Raw genomic sequence first — 19,056 nt, 5'->3', positions numbered from 1 at the left:
GATGATGGATGAGTGTGTTTCCAGGTGCGATCCAAGGGGAAAAGGGTGGGAGAAGGAGAAGGCAGGTGTAAGGTCACCGTGCCCCGGGAGAAGGTGCAGGGAGTGCCCTAGGGACAGAAGGAGGGGAGCCTTGTCCTGCAGACACGTGAATTGTCAGCAGTACACTGGGTCTCTGCTGGCATCATTAAACTTGGTGTGTTCTTCAGTGTCATAGAGTGAACACAGCCGTGGGAAGGGCAGGCGGAACGGAGTTCCCAGTCGCAACCCCTGACTGGTGTAGGAATCATCCTCTTCCTCCTCCGTACCTGATAGAATGACCAGCATTCTACAGAAATAAAAGGCCTTGCTGTAGCTTACCAGATGTTCTGCTCTACTTTAAGCAGTGGCAAGAACAAATCAGACTACATCAGGAAGAAAACTGTGTTTTAAAGTGCTGTCTTCCTGCACACTTTTATCTGCAGCACCCAACTGCTTGGGATCTCAGGTTATTCACACTAACAGCATCAATAGAATCATAGAATCAGCCTGGTTGGAAGAGACCTCAAAGATCATCAACTCCAACCCTACTGTGGTCACTGGACCATGGCACTAAGCACCACATCCAGTCTCAGCTTGAAAACCTCCAGGGATGGTGAATCCACCACCTCCCTGGGCAGCACATTCTCAAACTGATGGAAAACTTAATAATTAAGTTCAAACACAGATCTTTAGGCATTGCATTTCATTTTTAATTCTTCTTACCTGTTCTGTTTGGTTTTTTTCAAATCCATTTGCACAATCAAAATGACTCACCACTGGAGCCTGGTTTCTTACTTCAGCAGTTTATAAGTGGAAAGTCTGTTTTTACATCAGGTTTTATATTTTTGGATCTCTTACAGCTCGAGCAGTTTGTTGACACTGACACTGCAGGGGATTGTGATGCTGCAGCCCCTCATTGTCTTCATTTGGGTTCCTTTGAGTTCCACATATGTTAGTGGTCCTGTGTTGCAGCTGGAGTTTGTTTGTAGCTGTGTGCTACTCTTGGGCACAAAGTCATTCATGTAATTATACCAGCAAAAAAATGTGCTTTTCTGCTCTTTCACTGCCATCAGAATTAGGCCTCATACCTGGTCTAATTTCTTCTGATTCTTCTGATTCTTCTGATTCTTCACCTGATTATTCACTGCTAATGATTGCTCTCTGTTTTATATAAAAAGATACCTGGAATTCCCAGCAGCTTTGATTATCTCTGCAGGATTTTGAGCAGTAGGATGAGTGACTCAATAGAGTACTTTTTCGGTACAAATGTTCAAAAAGAGAAAAAAAAGTCAGACATGGGCCCAGAGCAACAGCAGATGAGGGTAAAAGAATTCTGAAGCCTGTGTTCAGTGCCATCATGTGAGCCTGAGTGGCACATCGTGACTCTCTTTTCCAGCTGGAGTGGGTAACATAGTGTCATTTATTTCAAAAACTCTTTGGGAAATACAGCTGAGATTTGGGAGGAATTTTGAAGCCTTTGGGTCAGAAGTACGTGTGTGTAAAGCAGGATTGTTAAACCCATTTGGGGGCAGTTCTTTGTGTAAAGTAGGAAGAGGATGAGGGAAAGGTACCACAGGGATTTGTAGCAAGGGGCAGGTGCTGGTGTTTATTTCAGAGCACAGCAGGTTGTGCAGAGCATAGAAACGATGAGTGAGGGATCAGAAGTTTGGTGATGTGCAGGAGTCCTTGCTGCAGAGATGGAAACTGCGCTAATGCAGAGGATAGCTGAGGTGTAGTGTCCTTACCCACAGTGTGAGGTACCTCTGAGGGACCTTTGTGCTTCCTCTCCATCACCTTGAACAACATTGATGCTCCTGTGATTTCTCCACCTCTTTGTTGCTATTCTCATCTGACAGCCCCTGGAACAAGACTGCTCCTGGAATTCCACGTGTCCTCGGTCTGCTGCTTGTGAAGGATGTGACACAGGAACATCCTGGAAGGCGAATGCCTTTGCCAAGCAGGTCACACAGCAGCATTGCTGGTCTGGCTGCACTGCGTCACTGAACCATTGACCGAGGACACTGCTTGTTAATTCAGCCATATTTAGGATGAAAGTCTTGTCAGGACACCAACTATCTAAAAATAACTGGACTAGCACCTCTTGAAATAGTGCCAAACATCCACAAAAAGTCTTGGTTAAAAAGCAAAACAAACCCGTTTTTGACATCAGCCTACAATGTGCTCTCTGTAGCTTTTTTTTTTGCATTGTTGTACTTTGGGCTTCCCTAAAGACCTGTTGCATTGTTTACTGTGATTTCAGGATAAGAGCTTTGGGGAAAATTTTCCTGAATTGCTGTTTGTGCTCAGCATTAGCCTTTTGTGTAAATGTTCAAGTGTTTTGTTATATGTAGACCCCAAAAGCTGTGGCCAAGGAAGGCCCAACTTTGCCACAGATGGGCAGTGCTGACCCCTTCCTTGGGCAGAAGGTGTTAGGAGGGATCCTGCTGTTGACTTAGGTGGAGTTGGAGAGGCAGTGCTCAGGACAGGCTGTGTGGGAATGCCAGAGTTCCCAGACTCCCTGACCAAAATCCCCCTCAGGCTGGATCTCTCCTGCTGTGACCAAGAGCCATAGTGACTAGGTTTCCTTTTGTATTCCCATCAGTTGTGCTGGCTTTCCCCCAGTGCGTCTCTGTGTGCTGATGGACTATCCTTTGCTAACTGGGAGTTGCCTATGGATTGGTGCAGGAACCTGTCTGCTGCTTCTGGTGGAGGCTGGAGGTGGAGCAGGGTGTGGGTGCAGCTGTGAATCAGACATTGCTCCCTGGCGTTATCAGCAGGCTTGGCACAAGCGTGGAATCCTTCCTGAAACAGTGAAAGGGGTTGTGTGGGGCAGGGACTTCACTTGTGCTGAGAAGTCAGTCGAGCTGATACCTGTGCAGAAGTAGCTGCTGCTCCAGGCTCCAGCCTGAGGCATATTTCCACATGGCTGTGCTTGTGCAGATCTTTGGCTTGGCTTTTGTTGTTGCAGCAGCAAATGCTTTATCTGCTTTCAAATAGGGCTCTGCTAAAGTGGTTGTCTTTGAGCATGTTTCCTCTCCATGTGTCCTCTTCCCTCTCACAGGTTCAGTCTCTTACTCCTTCCTGTTCTCTTGACCAATGTACTTGGTGTTTCTGCAGCCTCATCTCTCTTAGACTTGGCTCATGTTTTTCGTGTTGCTTTGCCTCTCACTGGGGCGTTGGGAAAAGTGCTTATTTGAAGAGGAGAGCCTTTTTCATGGTTAGAAAAGGGAAAACTATTCCAGATCCTGCATGTGTTATGATCTCAGCCATGATGATCAGACTTTTTGCCAATCATAATTTAATCATTGAGGAAAAATAGTGTTTATACATGTTTTTAATATAGACTGACAAAACTGATCTGTAAAAGTGAATATAGATTATCCTTACTTTATGGGTGAAAGCAAATTGGTGAGTTACCATTTCATGGAAGGCCAGTGACAGAGGCAGGATTTTTTTTCCCATTTTTCTGATACTCATGACCACAATATACCTTTGCCTTTGGAACATTAATTAATTTCTTTAACTTTCCATTGTTACTCCTGCAGGGACAGTAATGTGTTTGGGTGTGCCCTGCGTCAGTCAGCGTCATTACTGTTTCCATAATATGCAAAGCCAAAGTCATTCAGAACTAACTTCATCTCTTGTATTTTGACAGGTTTAAAAAATGGCTGAAGATGGCAGCGATGAGACTATGTTTATTTGTAAGTATTAGGAAAATGATCTAACTCTCATGATGTGTGACTTGTCTATTCAGAATGTTTGAAATTACAGACTAAAACAGACTTCGATTTTATTTAGAAAAGTATTTTGTGTAAAGGAGGCTCCTTATGGAGGAACAGAGAGAAGGCTGTGTAATTTAAGCCTACACATTCTGGTTCTGTTGGCAAACACACAAGGAAACCTCTGAATGGGAGTTAGCAGAACAGCTTTCTCATGGCTGAAGTAAGTGAGATTGAAGGCCTAACACTGGTGTAAGCCCTTTGTTGATTCATCAGCTTCAGCAGCCAGGGGTGTCTCTGTGGAAAGTGACTTCTAGCCTGATTTGAAGACCTGCACCAGCCTGGAGATGCAGGATCTGGTGTTACAGTGGAAAAAAGTTAAGAATTGTAGAGTCTGCTCATCTTATGTGAGCAGGAAGGGCCCAGATATTGTGAATCTAATCAGGGCAGAGCAGAATAGAGCAAAATGGAGCAGATGTCCTTCATTTTTGTATCCACGCAGTGTTTTACCCCAATGGCTCCACAGCAGCACATTAACCTTATGGCAAATATATTAGAAAGTTCCAGTTTTACCGCCACCACAGATTCCTTCAGAAATAGTACTGACTGTTGGCATTTTTATTGACTTGCAGGTACCAGTAGTCGTTACCTTATCTTTCCTTTTGTGAAAAGATTCTGTTGGGTAACAGCAAGAATGGGGATGTGGTACCATTTCCTAATTGCACACATAGAAGGTGTCACACACAATTTTCTCCCTTCCAGTGAAGGCTGTGCTCTCTGAATATCCTGAGCTTTCTTCTGCTCTCTGTAATTAGTTTTTCCCGTGGGATATGGGCTCTGCTTATGTTCTGAACAAGTGAGTTGTTATAAATGATACTGTGCACTCCCATAATTAACATCCTTGAATATGTATTTCATAGACAAGAGAGTTTTGGAATACCCCCCAGGGTATTTTACCATTATTCCCATGCTTATTTTTGTATTTTCCTTGTGGCTTTTATCCTGTGAAAGTGTCACATATGGGAAGTGTTACAGCTTTGGGGGATGGCTGCTGTAAGGCATCTCTTAGATATTGAGATGTGCCACACAATGCCAGTATCATGTTCCCCCTGCTTTGATCATTCCTCTGCAGAGGAGTGAGAGGAATGTGTAGCTTATTCCTGCATGTAGTTATGGACAGTGGTGTCTGCACCTTGCTGAACCCTTTGCAGAAGTGAGGAGTGCCTTGATGCAGTCAGAAGAGAAGGAGAATGACAAAGTGCTTCATTTCCTTTGACAGCAAAGCCTGTTTGAGAAGCTGTTGCTCTGTCTGTTCCTTCCTGTGCCCATTGGTTATGACAACCCTTTATGGATGGTAATCCAGTTCTTTGCAGCAGGCTGGTTTACACATTCCTCTGTGGTGCCTCTGCCCTGTCTGGTTTGGGGAATCTGTATTTAGCCCAGATTATTTCTGTAATATTAAGCACAGTGTGAGCTACAGGCACACCTAGAGGGGGGAGTTGTGGTGGTACACTAAACAGGGCAGCTGGGGGCTGAGTTTTGATGCTGGTGCTATGTGGATAGCACTTGCCCATGGATCCTTTCCACTGATAGAGGTGTCTGGTGCTGTACAGCAACCAGACTGGGGAATTCATTCAGCTGAAAAATAAACTGTTGGGAGGAGCTGCTCGTTTTGTTTCTTGGTTCACCAAAAGGCAGCATGAACAGCTGTACAGGGGGTGGTGACCAGGCTCGTGGGTTGCACCAGCCAGTACTACCCCTCATCAAATATAGGTGGATTTTCCCTGCTAAGCTGTTTTTGTTGCCAGAAGAAGGAACAACATGGAGCTGTGTATTGCAGTTTGGGATTCCTTGTCTTATTAGTCCTTTTGTTCATCGGGACAAATATTTGTGGGGAGGGGTTTCCACTTAGGAGTACAGAGTAGCTTTACCAGAGGGGACATTCCCTGGAATGACATGGATTTTGTTGTGTCTCTTCCCAGACAAGGTGGTAATGACCCTCTACTTTGCATCCTTGGTGGGGTTCCCTGACTTGTCCTTATAAGTGTGGAGCTCAGATGGAAATGGCACTGCAGGAACATAACCCTTGTGTGATGATCTCTTGGGAGGCTGCGTTAGCAGCTGACCAGGCAGGGCAGTTTGACAGCTATTTTTTCACACTGAAGCAATATATATATATATATATATATGCATTTGGAATCCTGTTAAGTTAGCTTATTTTAGCAAACCTCAAATTATCCTGGTCTGAAAATTGCTTCGTAGGAACCACTCAGTTCTGGGTAATTTACAACCACTTAAATTAAAAGTTAATTTAGATAAGCTGACAGTGAATTGAGTGGCCAGAGTGTGTTGTGCAGTCAGCTGACTTGTTTGGAAAGGCACCAGAAGGTATCTTGGAGGTCTCTCTCCATGTGAGTGAGAAGTGTGTGTGGGCCAGGCATGGCTCTGGGCAGTGCCAGGCTCCCACAGAGAGCCCCTGCCCTGCTGAGAGCCTGTGCCAGTTCTGCTGCTGGTACTGGGCTTGTGCCTCCTGTGGCTGAAAACATCACACTACCCAAGCTGTTCCTGAGAGCCAGGGTGCTAGGGAAGGTAGTAATGTGGTTTTCTTTTGCTGCTAGATGTTGCAGCACTTTGTCTGCAGAATAATGCCATCTTTAAGCAGAATATTTACTGTGGATGTAAGGCAATTATTTTCCTTTGAGAGAGAATTTAAATAATTGTCTTCTGATAGTGCTGATCACAGTGTGTGTTATCTCACCTACACAGGTGCCAGCTATCAGCTTGTTTAATTATTCATGTTCTTTTAAGCAATACAAATAAACATCTACCTCTCTATGTATGTATTTTGCCTGGTGCTAGGTTTTGCTTGAAGGAAGGAGGCAGCTGTCTTAAAACAATGTTTTTCATCAACCTTTTCTGGCTGCTCTCTGCTTCCTTGCAGGGTGTGAGGACTGTGGGCAGTACCATGATTCAGAGTGTCCTGAGCTGGGCCCAGTGGTGACAGTCAAAGACTCCTTCGTATTGAGCAGGGCAAGGTAAGGAATATCTGTGTTGGTTTGGACTAACCCAGCACCCATGTTAGTCCTTTAAAACATACTTGCTGCTTAATGAATGTCATGCTGACAGGTGAAAAGTAAAGTCCCAGTGGACTACAGAAATATTTGGAAAGCACATGGCCTTGATTAAATACGAAAAGTGATGCACACACTTAAGTGCTGTACTGAATTGAAGCCAAAAAATAACTTGCTGCTCATCAGGACTTGGTTTCTTTGCTGAGGTTTCTGGCAAAAAGTCAGGTAGTGCTAGGTGGGGTGATGACTTCTGTCATGGTTGAGTACCTGCCACTTTTTCCCCTCCTCAGAGGCACTGTATTAATTTCAGAGGGTGTGTGAGGATTTCTCATTCATATGAATGGTTGTATCCTCTTGTTTGTTATGAACTGTGTCATTCCTCCACTTAGAAGCTAAACAAGTTGTTCTCATTATTTTGGGTCTTTAGGAATGACTAGGGGTAGTAGTTCTGTCAGAAAATCTGTGACAGCACAACGGAAACACTCATGTTTGCCAAAAGAAACAAATAGACTAAATCTAGTTGGCAGAAAAAAACACTGAGTAGTGATTTTTACAGAGAAATGCATTGTCAGCAAAATTCATATCAAGGTGTAAAATGTAAGACTAAGGAGAGCCAACTGTTGTGAAGATGTAGTGCAAATCCAAAAAGGGAAGAGAGTTAAGTGACTTCATGGATTATATAATGTGCTCAGGGCTTCCATATTTCTTCTTGGGAAGTCACAGACAGAAGACATGGGTTCGTGGGCAGCAAGTCTGGCACATGCTGATTATGTAGGCCTTACTGTGTATTCCCAGGATCGTTTTGTGACAAATGCTGGATGTGCTGGATCTGCTGTGTGTGTGCCAGGACCCCTCTCTGCCTGGGCAGGATGGGCTTGGTGTCCCACTGTGTACACTGGCTGCACGTGGGCAGGAGCCGTTGCTGTTTTTCTGGGCCTTCCTAGTAAAGGAACTTCCCTGCAGCTCCTGCCAGGCATTGCCTTCCTGTGCCTGGAAACCTGCCCTGATGCCCATGATCTTTCCAAGACAATAGAGAATAGTCTCACTATGATATTGGACTGCTCTGTTGGCACCCTCAGGTGCAGCCTTGTCAGGTCCCTGGACTTAGGTGGGTTGGGCTTTGTCAAGTAATCACTGATTTGGCCCTTCTCCACTGCTGGTAGTTGTTCTCCTCTGTTTATTTCTAAATCCTCCTAGAAGCATGTATATGAAAACCTTGCCATCACCAGAGACTGGAGAAGTAGATGCTCACACCTTTCTTTCATGGGTTCCTGCAGTGTTGTCCCATGTGTAACTTTTTTTACCTCAGTTCTGTCTTTGATTTTTAGATCATCTCTGCCTTCGAATCTGGAGATAAGACAACTGGAAGATGGGACTGAAGGAGTGTTTGCTCTGACTCAGCTGGTGAAACGTACCCAGTTTGGCCCATTCGAATCCAAGAGAGTTCTCAAGCTGGAGAAAGAATCAGTTTTCCCCCTGAAGGTAAGACACAGAACATGAAAAGCAATAACAAGGAGTCAGTTTTACCTGTGATGATTTATACTATCAAACACTATGGAAGAAAAGTTGTGTGTAGAGGGAAGATCTTTTAGGCATGGCCTGTATGGACTAGACTGAATAAACATTCTCTGGGCAAGGTACAAAAGAACCAAACTAGAGGCTCATTCTGTGTTTGAAGGGAACATTCTTATAAGAGATAGAGTTGAGGTAAAGCCAGCAGAAGTGCTTGTCTTTCACCTCTTGCATGTGATGATACAAGAGGGACAGTGACTATTGCAGTTCAGTTGTTTTAATGAATCCTTAATTTGATTGTATTTGCTTAATGAACAAATATGCATTAGGTTTATGAAACATGGAGAGTAAGTGTGGTTTTTTTCATCTTCCATCTGTTTTATTCCTCTCTTGACAAGTTTTGGTAGTAAACATACTACATTAGAAATGGAATTCAGTCTTAGTTTTCAATAATACCTAACTCAGCAATAAAGCTTTAGAAATGTGGCTGGGGCTAACAGGTGTTTCGCAGTGTGCTGTTTGGATTCCCTTCCATTCTCTTGTGTACAGTCATTTTATTTGAGGAACTGGTGGTTACAGCAAGAATTCTTAGAATGGGAGTTTGGTTTGTTCCCATCTTGCCCATGGTAGTCTGTCTCAGGCTTACTCATCTGAAGTTTTGACTGATAGGTGAAACATGCCTGATCACAGAATATTCAGAGTTGGAAGGGACCCTTGAGGATCATCGAGTCCAACTGCTGGTCCTGCACAGGACATCCCCAAGAATCACACCCTGTGCCTGAGAGTGTTGTTCAAATGCCTCTTGAACTCTGTCAGGGTTGATGCTGTGATAAGTTCCTTGGGAAGCTGTTCCAGTGCTCACCCACCCTCAGGGTGAAGAACCATTTTCTAATATCCAGCCTAAACGTCCCTTGACACAGCTTCAGGCCATGCCCTTGGGTCCTGTCACTGGTTCCCAGAGAGAAGAGGTCAGTGCTGACTCTCCATTTCCTTCCATGAGGAAGTTGTATTCAGCAACGAGGTCTCCCCTCAGTCTCCTCTTCTCCAGGCTGAACAGACAACCATTTAGAATCATTTAGGTTGGAAGAGACCTCTAAGATCATCTAGTCCAACCGATGACCTAACACGCTATGCCAACTAGACCCTGGTACTAAGTGCCATGTCCAGTCTTTCCTTAAACAGCTCCAGAGATGGTGACACCTCCCTGGGCAGCCCCTTCCAAAGTGTAATCACCCTTTCTGTAAAGAAATTCTTCCAAACTGAGGCTTGCTTTGTCTCTGATGTACATTGAAAGGAAGCAGAAAATAAAAAGGCTTCTTAACTTTGTATTATTTCTTAGTGTTTTTATTATGTGCATATCTTTCTGGGTAGGTGTTCCAGAAGGATGGGCCTCTGGTGTATTTTGACACCACAAACGAAGATGATTGCAACTGGATGATGATGGTGCGACCAGCCACCGAGTATGAGCATCAAAACTTAACTGCCTTCCAGCATGACAATGATATTTACTTCACCACCTGCCAGGACATCCCACCAGGGACTGAGCTGCGAGTGTGGTATGCAGCTTTTTACGCCAAAAAAATGGAAAAGCCAGTGCTGAAGCAGGTCACTAGTATTGCCAATGGTATGTGTGGGGGCCTTTTTTCCTTCCTAAGGGCCCAGTGCTGACAGGGACTGACAGTCCCTTGCTGTTGTAGTTGACAGTGCTGTTTGTCCAGTAAGCTCTCTTGGCCTGTAGGGTCAGGCTAACCTGCATTCATGGATGCCCTTCAAGAAGAAAACATAGATCCTTCACCATGGTATAGCCAAGTTTTTTAACATGGATGGCCTGGTTGATGATTCAACCTCTTCAGAGTGAACAAACTGGATAAATAGTTCTGAACTAAAGAATTGGTGGTTGCATCAAAACCATTTCTGGGTAGAAGAGCAAAGGAACTCAAGTGTCAGTGAAGTCTAAACATATAAGCAGATTTGCTAAGAAGCCATTTTTCTTCAGTTGCAGTGGAAGTGTTTTGGTTTTGCACAGAACTGTTTCACAGTTCTAAAAAGCAGCTCTTCTGTTATGCAGCCTCACACAGGACCCACTAGAATAAGATAAGCTCAAGAGTGAACTGTGTTCCACATGATTGCTGGTGCGTTGGCAGAGAAAGGCAGCAGGTGTAGAATTACAATTGCCACAAGTCTGTTGTTCCTCTACCCCTTTGTTTCCTCCTACTTTTGCATTTCTGCAGCTGCAAGGCATGATCCTTTAGCATTGCAAGGGCATTTTCATCCTGCTCTTGAGTTGGGAACACTCCCTGCTATGCTGAGTATAATTTGGGGTGACAAATGCTTGAGGAGGGCTGTTGCCATCAGTGTTCTTTATGGCTGATCTTAGGCAGAATCTCAAGTGCTACAGCTGAATCAATGCAGTTAACAGGTTTCTGAATTCTGAGATGTTTCCAGTTGGTATTACCAGAGAGGTTTCCTCTTTTTAGTTTGAACTGTTCATATATTTTTGCATGGATGTGGGTATGTAAAAATACTGTTGAAATATGTCCTGCTGTCTCTGTTAAGCACTTTCACTATACACTCCAGAATATGAAAAGCACGTTGAATGAATCATAGAATTTATGGGTTGGAATGGACCTTACAGATCATCTAGTCCCAACCCCCTGCCCTGGGCAGACACCTCCTCACTAGATCAGGTTGCTCAAGGCTCATCCAACCTGGCCTTGAACACCACCAGGGTTGGGGCAGCCACAGCCTCCCTGGGCAACCTGTGCCAGTGTCTCACCACCCTTAGAGTAAAAAACATTTTTCTCACATCTAACCTAGACTTTCCCTCCTTCCATTTGAACCCATTACCCCTTGTCCTATCACTGCACTTCCTAACAAAGAGTCCCTCTCCAGCTCCCTTGAATGAGATTCAGGGCTAAGAATGTCCTGGTTAAGATTTTACCTGAGAATGTATTTTCCAGGCCTGTTACAGGTCAAAAGTTTGGACTATGTTTATTGCCCTCAGCACAGAGCAAGAGAGTCAAAGGGTCTGGAAAGTAAAGATAATGAACTGTTTTTCCTCTTCACAGATATGTGCTTGGTAGTGATGGAATCTGATAAAGAGGGGAATAAAGTCTCTTCCAAACCTTCATCTGCTGTCTTACCCCATAAAAAGACGAAGAAATCCAGCACACAAGCAGCTGATCCAGCAGGTATGCAAAATTACAGTGTTCCTAAGGGAGCCAGAGGACAGATAGGGGTGTACAGAGCTGTTAGGTATACCACTTCTATGCTTATAGTATGGTTAGATAGCTTTCAGCAAATATTAATTTAGAGAGGATTTGAAAATCTGGATTTTTTATTTGGAGTTTCATGGGCACAGTGTTTAAAATTCATATGTAGGTTAAAAAGTGGCAGAGGGACCACTTTTAGGCAGATCATTTTCCTGAAAGCCATAGTTCCTCCTGACCTTGGAGGTGGTTAGTGTTGGGGCTTAAATTGTAACCTGTGATCCTCAGGGAGTTATTGCAAGACAAACAAAGCAACAGAGATTTACCACCTTCCCATTTTCAAAGCTTTTCAGTGTTTCTTAATTGTTGTTTTTCAGTGAACACTCCAGAAGGCAGTGGAGCTGCAGAAGCAAAGCCCAGTCAGTGGCCATGTAAAGTGTGTTCATCTGCTTTCCCAGAGCCTCAGCTGCTGACAGGTAAGAAGTGCTAGAAATTCATGAGAGAGTACTGAGAGGTATCAGCAGAATTCTGCTCTTCCAGAGCTGTGAAGTCATGCACCATCCATGATGCAGTAAGATAAAGGTTGAATGTGTTCCTGTAAGAAAAAAGGGTTGTAGGGAAGGTAGAACAGTGATATTTTGGATATGGCACTGGTCAGTCTCTGGGCAAACAGTTGTAACCCTGGAACTAGAAGAAATAAAATTGTTGTCTAGAAGATTACATGTGACTGTCAGGAAAATGAGGGATGGGGAACTGTATGAGCAGAGCATGAGGTCAGTGATGCTAACTTACACTTAGTGATATTACCTGTCTGGTATTTATGGCACAGATTTAGTAAAGGTAATGAAATACATATATTTTTTCCTACGTTTCATTGTAGCTATTTTATGCAGTTTTCAAAAGAGCTTAAAATATTTAGAATCTCTGACCATTTGATGAATCATTTTTGAAAAGGGGACTTAGGCTGCCTAATCACTTGGGCATTTGGAAAAATGTGCCCATTATTAGAAGCACAACCTTTTTAACTCTGATGTCTGACAGAACTCTTTAAAAATTCAGTCCCTGTGAGTAATTGTTGCAGTATTTCATGGACTCTATGCTTTTATTTAGGAAGGTATTGTGACTGCTTTTGAAATAATTCAAAGTGAGTCTCAGATAGACCTGATAGATGTGCTTCAGTTGGATCTCTTGGAGTATTTCATGACAGTTTCTCTCCTCCTTACTTTCTTGTTCTTTCCCATCCACCCAGAGCACTTGCTGAGTCACCTGGAACAAGCCAAAGGTGCTCCCCAGACCAGCCAAAATGAAGCTGTGGCAAAGAAAGCAGCAGAAGCTCCTCCAACAGATCAGCCAGTGACTAGTGATGCAGCCAGTGCCAGCACAGACTCAAGGAGAAAGGCCAGGAGGGGAAGGAAGGCCAAAACAGCAAGAGCAGAAACACCTGTTGTCACTGAGAAAGAGAAAGATTCTACAGGTAAAAGAGAAGGCTAGAAAATACTAAGCATATGTCCCCTCATAGGTTTGTATTGTAGCCTTCTCAGAATGGCCTAAAAAGTAGCACAGAGATGGAATTTTTTTAGTGAGACCACTAAAGCAGATAATTTACAAACCTTATTAAAAATTCTGCATTTGAGGTTTTACTTCTAGCTGTCCACATGAACCTGTATTTTGTGGTGTGCTTGCAGTGGAACGTGTAGCTGAGGTCGTGACTGAGGTCCCTCCAGAAGAGGTAGCCCTGCCTCCAGCTGCAGAGGAGAGGATTGTGGATTTGGTTTTGGGAAAGATGCCTAGCACCACAAATAGCATCAGTTCAGTGACAAAGTAAGTGTTCTGGGATGCACAATTTCCTCTCAGGTTTAATTAAGATTATGTAGCATGTAACAGCTGTGCTCAAACTCTGAGCCTACAGATGCTCTCTTTTTTTTATCAGCATAAAATTATGTGCTGCTGCTACTGCTACAGGAGCTGACTTTGAGTGCCACAACGATGGCTTGTGCACTGGAAGGTGGTGCACTATTGGTGGTAAAATTTTGGAACATAAACGAGAATTTAATTTTCCACCATGTTCCTGCCTTTATTCAGTGTGATGCCAAAAGCCTCGTGCAGCTGCTGGGTGAAATATTGCTCCTATTGGATGCTGTTGATAAAACAGGCAAAGAAACACTTGCTATAAAATATGCTAACCATTATTACCATGTCATCTTAACTCGTGAATTACTTCATGTTGATTTTGCCTGAGATACTTCAGAATTAGAGCAGTGGGAGGGGAAAGCTTCAGTCTAACAGAACCTCAGGGAGACAAGTCTTAAGTATCATTTGATTAATTTAGATCTTTGTATATTTTTTTGTCTGGGTAAAATTGGCTTTTTGAATGATTTTCTTCTATAATAAAGCACTTTAATTTTCAAAATCAGCTAGCAGTGAAATATCTTGAAGTCCTTAGCAGACACAGAGCCATCAAAAATGCTTTTCAGCATGTGGTTGTGCTGGGAAATAGCACAGTGCTGCTGCTTGGCACCCTGCTGCCCTCTGATTGCATATGCCTTCTGCATGGGAACTGCCAAACTCTGTGCTGAAGCAGTGCTGATGTTTTCAGAGCAGCAGCAGAACAGATCTTTTATGCTCCTTTGAAGGGCCTGCAAAGAGAATCTCTGCTGCTGCTTTTTGTCTCATTCTTGCTGGGGGAAGATGATTTGCATCGAGCCACACTCTGACACCTGCTGCTTCCAGGGGGTGGCCAAGGGGATACCTTGGCCTTGGGAAGCTCCATCCAGGCCTCCTCCCTCCTCCGAGGAGCTGAGCCTAACACTCTAGCTTTTGCCAGCTGGTGGAACTCTCTTGCAACCTGTGGGATACCTTTCAGTCCCTGCCTTTTTCTCTAATCCAGTAGGTTTGCTCATCACCAAAACACCATGTCCCTCAAAAGAAGTTTAATTCTCTCCAGTAGACATGGTATACGGCGGAAGCTGATAAAACAGCTTGGGGAGCACAAGAGAGTCTATCAGTGCAGTATCTGCAGTAAGATCTTCCAGAACAGCAGCAACCTCAGCAGGCACATCCGTTCTCATGGTGGGTTTGCTTTTGCCTCATTTGGGTATTGATTTTGTCTCTCTTTGGTTCCCCCTTTGAGGAAAAGGGATGGGATATTCTTAGATTTTAGGATACATTCTAATAAGAGAGCTATTTCTTTTAACTCTTTCTAGGAAACACTTAATTATGCAGACCAAAGCATGAGAAGGTAATAGTTGAAAGTTGGAGTATCTGAAAGGTGAATTAAGTACATCTTTTAAATGAGGGCAAGGATATGATGTTTCTTCTGAAACTATTCTTGCCTTTAAATATACACATACATACCATCCCCACCTTCATATGCTGATGGGTAGCACAGCTGTTTAATGTCAGCTGAGTGCCTTTTTTGCTTGTGATCTGCAGTTCCAGGGATCTGTGGCCTATTCTAAGGATTCTGTGAAAAATAATCACTGAAGCAGGGTGGGGGAAGCAAGCAAAATCATTAAAAAAGGTTAAAATCCACTACTTAGATCTCCTGTTTCTCATCGCTAGCCTGTCTGTTTGCACTGCTTGTGCTTTGGTTTCCCCTGCCTTGCCTGGAGTTGATTATCATCAATCACTGACTCGTTTCCTTTTCCCTTGATTGATCCCCTCAGGTGACAAACTGTTTAAATGTGAGGAGTGTGCAAAGCTGTTCAGCCGCAAGGAGAGCTTGAAGCAGCACGTGTCATACAAGCACAGCAGGAACGAAGTGAGTGGAAATGACTGTCAGGCTCTTGCTGAGGTTTAGGTGGAAAGGTACAGTGAGCTTCCAGCTGGGCAGCTTGAGTCAGTTACATGTGAGCAGGTATCCCATGTGAATCAGCGAGACAGGACTGATAGGGAGAGGGAACATCTTCTGCTTGTGAATTTGCGAAGTGTGGATGTGCTTTTGTGCATACAAGTCCTGTTCTGTGTCTGAATTTTCTACAGAAAGTTGCTTTTATGTATCAGTTGCAGCAAGACTAGCTGGAGTTAGCTGGACCTATATGACAGATGAGATCTGACTTCAGGGTATGGTACTAAATAGGACTGTTCTAGCCTTGTTTGCTTGTCCTGCTTCATTTATGCCCACCTATAATGTCCTTTAATGTGTGAACTCTGTAAAGAGTGTGAACTCTGCTTGTTGGGGAGGGCCTTTTGGTGCTGCTGTCATAGAAATATTAAACATGCCTCAAGTGCCACCTTATTACTGAGTATTTCCAGTCCTGCTTGGCATCAAGGTCCTTAGCTGTCAGATTACTGTCATCTGTTCTGGTGGATAAGTCAGATTACATCTTGCTTCTCAAACGTTCTGTCAGTGTGTTAGACCAGGGGGTTATCAGGAAGACTGTTACATGCACGCAGGGATAGATGGTGGGGTTTTTAATATGTAGCTCAGATGTAGGAACATGGCAGGGTGATGGAGTGCCAGACTTTTGCACCAATGTGTATTTAAATGCCCTCTTGAAGGGAGAAAAATTGCAAAAGACAGAAAACAGAAGAAGTATTTGAGATTTAGAATTCGCTCTGTCAGGACATGCCTTGGCTTTTCCTCCACTTAAACATTTCATGTTTGCACTCCTCAGGTGGACAGTGAGTACAGATACAAGTGCACCACGTGTGACAAGGCCTTTCGGATAGAGAGTGCATTGGAATTCCATAACTGCAGGACAGGTGAGAATGGATAACCTTTCTGCTTCCTCTGGTGTCTGTACTCTGTTCTGGGGGATGTCCACAAATCCGTCACAGCACAGAAATTACAGCAGGGGAGTAGGAATTGAGATATTTATCATCACCACAAGAAACAACCTGCCCTGCTTCCCTCAAAAAAAGTTTTTTTCATGAGAAAAGTGTAACCCATGATCTATAGAGCAACACATGCACTTGTGTATTGTTTTTTTTAATATCTCCTGCTCACCTGTCCGACACTCTTGCTGGTATTGCATTTGTATGTTTGCAGATACCTTGTCATCATATCTGTTTGATTTTCTTTCTTGTAACTAAGTTCCACTTCATTTCTCTAAAACAGGAAAGGGGGCCAGTACTAATGATACCTTGTAGTTTTCAGGGATTACAGTTTAATTCAGCTTTCTCATGCTTTCTTAATACTTGGAGTAGTCTCTCTAGATGGGTTTTTTTCTTAGTATCACTAGACCTGTCCTTTTCTGCCATAGCCATCCCTTGTGGTTACTCATATTATTTATGCTGAGTGATTTTATGCTTAGAAAATGACATCATCATAGAATCATGTTCCAAGAGGACTCTCAGCTACTGAATGCAAAACAAATTCCCCATAGGCCTATTATCATGGAATGGTGGATTTTTGAGATTCTGTACTTTCTTCTGGAATATTCTGCCCTGGCTAGTGTTGGGAGCCAGTGCTGGCTGAAGTATTCTGGTGCTTAGACACAGCTGTTTGTGTGGTGCTGTGTTGCTGAATGTTTAGTGCTTTTACCAACATCAAAAACTTGAATCCACTTTTAACAGAATCCCCTCCAAAACTTAGTTTTAATAGGTGATAGACCACAGTGGAAAATAGCCCATGCGAGGAAGTTACAATGCGAGATTTTATCTTCAGGTTGGCATCATAAATATTTATTGTCTTTGGAAAAAAAAAATTGAAAGAAAAACACATGCTTTTGCATTCCCTTCCTCAATCCATACACTGATGGATTATATGCTAAAACACACATCCAACAAAAGAACTACCTGTTTCACAAACATACAAAACCTGTTTTCATCTGCAAAGAGCTGCATGGTTTCTCTTTGCTTACAGATGACAAGACATTCCAGTGTGAGATGTGTTTCAGATTCTTTTCTACAAACAGCAATCTTTCAAAACACAAGAAAAAGCATGGGGATAAGAAGTTTGCCTGTGAGATCTGCAATAAGATGTTCTACAGGAAGGATGTCATGCTAGACCATCAAAGGCGACACTTGGAAGGTAAGTTTGCTGCAGATCAACCTAATTGTGACTCTTGGAACAAGACATGACAAGAAATGCTTCTTCTGGATGGTAGCTGTCTTTTGATTTTATTGCCAGTTACCTGATCCAGAGGAGCAAGTTTCAGCAAAATGTGACATCTATGAAAAGTGGTAGTAATGGATCCTGGAGGGAATTTGTCTAATTTTGTGGAAAACTGTCGAGGACATACACCTACCATATTTTTCAGCCTCACGTGATTGAATCCAGTTCTACTAAGAGTCATGTGAAAGCTGCTTGGATTATTATGCAGTAGTTTAGACTGGCTGATTTTAATTATATCTTTTTCTATTCTTGGATTCTATTCTTTCTCCTTTAAAAAAATGTGTGGTAACTTGAAAATCTGAAGGCAGAGAATGAACTTGCCATGTAGAACTGAAAGTGAACTTGCCATGTACAACTGAAAGTGACTACTATGTAAATATAGTATCCATGGAATGCTGTGGGATGTTATCTTTCAAACACATGAGGATGTATGAAAATAAGATTAGAAGAGTTTACTGTTCAAAAATCTCAAACATCTAAGGATGTTACAGGTACTCAAAGACTCTGGAAAAATTTAGGAGTTTGATAAATATGTGCTAAAATGGCTCTAGGGATCTAGATGATAAAACCAAAGTTGAATTAAAAAAAGCAGCCAGATTATCTAATTTGGTGCTTTGGATGTAGGTGACTGTCACTGTCAGACTTTTGAGTCATGAACTAGAGGACAAGGGGTTGAATGACAATGGCAAGGTGCCTCATGTTTAGCTGTCACAGAAGAGCAAGAGCCCTCTTACCTCCTAAAAGTAACAGCAAAAGAGGTCTGCAATCCTCATTGAGCATTAATGATGATGCTGGTGGGTGCCTCTCTCCTTAGAGACTCTCCTTCCTCTCCCCCTCCTTAGTGAGAGGGAATTTCAGGGCCAAATATCCAAGTGAAGTGCCAAGACCTACTAGATCTGTTTGTTTCCAGGTGTTGACAAGCAATGTCTGTTATCAGACAGTTTACAATTGATGTAATAACCAACAAGTCATTACACATCACTGTGGCAACCTGCTTTGATTTTCTTAAGACACTTAATTTAGAAATTACCCTTTTGTTAGCGATTAAATTCTGCACCGAGGCTCTTCGCAGTGTTTCACTCTTCTTTCCAGTACTCACCTGAATGGGCATGCAGATTGGAGTGGGAAACCATGGTTTATTTTTGTTTTGTTTTTTTGATGGGGACTGTTCTGTGAAGGGGTGAGGCGTGTGAAAAGAGAAGACTTTGAGCACAGCACGGAAAACATGGTTCGCTACAAGAAGGAGCCATCGGGCTGCCCTGTGTGTGGGAAGGTAGGTGTCTGTGCCAGTGTGGAGCTCTGCATGACAGCTCCAAGGATACCACAGGGGTATGGAGTACTCAGCCCAGCACCTCCAAATGAGTTACTGTGGCACCCGCAGAATGTCAGAGTCCTTGAGGTTGGAAAAGACCTCTAAGGTCACTGGCTGCAGCCGTTGACACATCTCCACCATGTCAACTAGACCAGAG

At 43.3% G+C, this 19,056-nt stretch overlaps 1 protein-coding gene across 1 annotated transcript; it reads left to right on the top strand.

The window, feature by feature from the left end:
* Positions 1–3,682: 3,682 nt before the first annotated feature.
* LOC103801339 (PR domain zinc finger protein 15-like) lies at positions 3,683–18,860 on the top strand (the record flags this gene model as incomplete). The annotated part of the gene is made up of 13 exons (XM_009073747.1): positions 3,683–3,719; positions 6,679–6,772; positions 8,137–8,290; positions 9,692–9,944; positions 11,389–11,511; positions 11,907–12,005; positions 12,779–13,003; positions 13,215–13,350; positions 14,417–14,598; positions 15,195–15,289; positions 16,146–16,233; positions 17,336–17,503; positions 18,766–18,860. Coding segments are annotated over exons 1-13 (1,749 nt in total), but the record flags the coding sequence as incomplete, so codon positions are not given.
* Between the last annotated feature and the right edge of the window lie 196 nt (positions 18,861–19,056).

Source organism: Acanthisitta chloris, unplaced genomic scaffold (genome assembly GCF_000695815.1).
Source record: "Acanthisitta chloris isolate BGI_N310 unplaced genomic scaffold, ASM69581v1 scaffold44634, whole genome shotgun sequence".
Classification (NCBI taxonomy): Eukaryota; Metazoa; Chordata; class Aves; order Passeriformes; family Acanthisittidae; genus Acanthisitta; species Acanthisitta chloris.
Note: the sequence above shows the minus strand (reverse complement) of the source record. Positions and strands in the feature narration are given on the sequence as shown.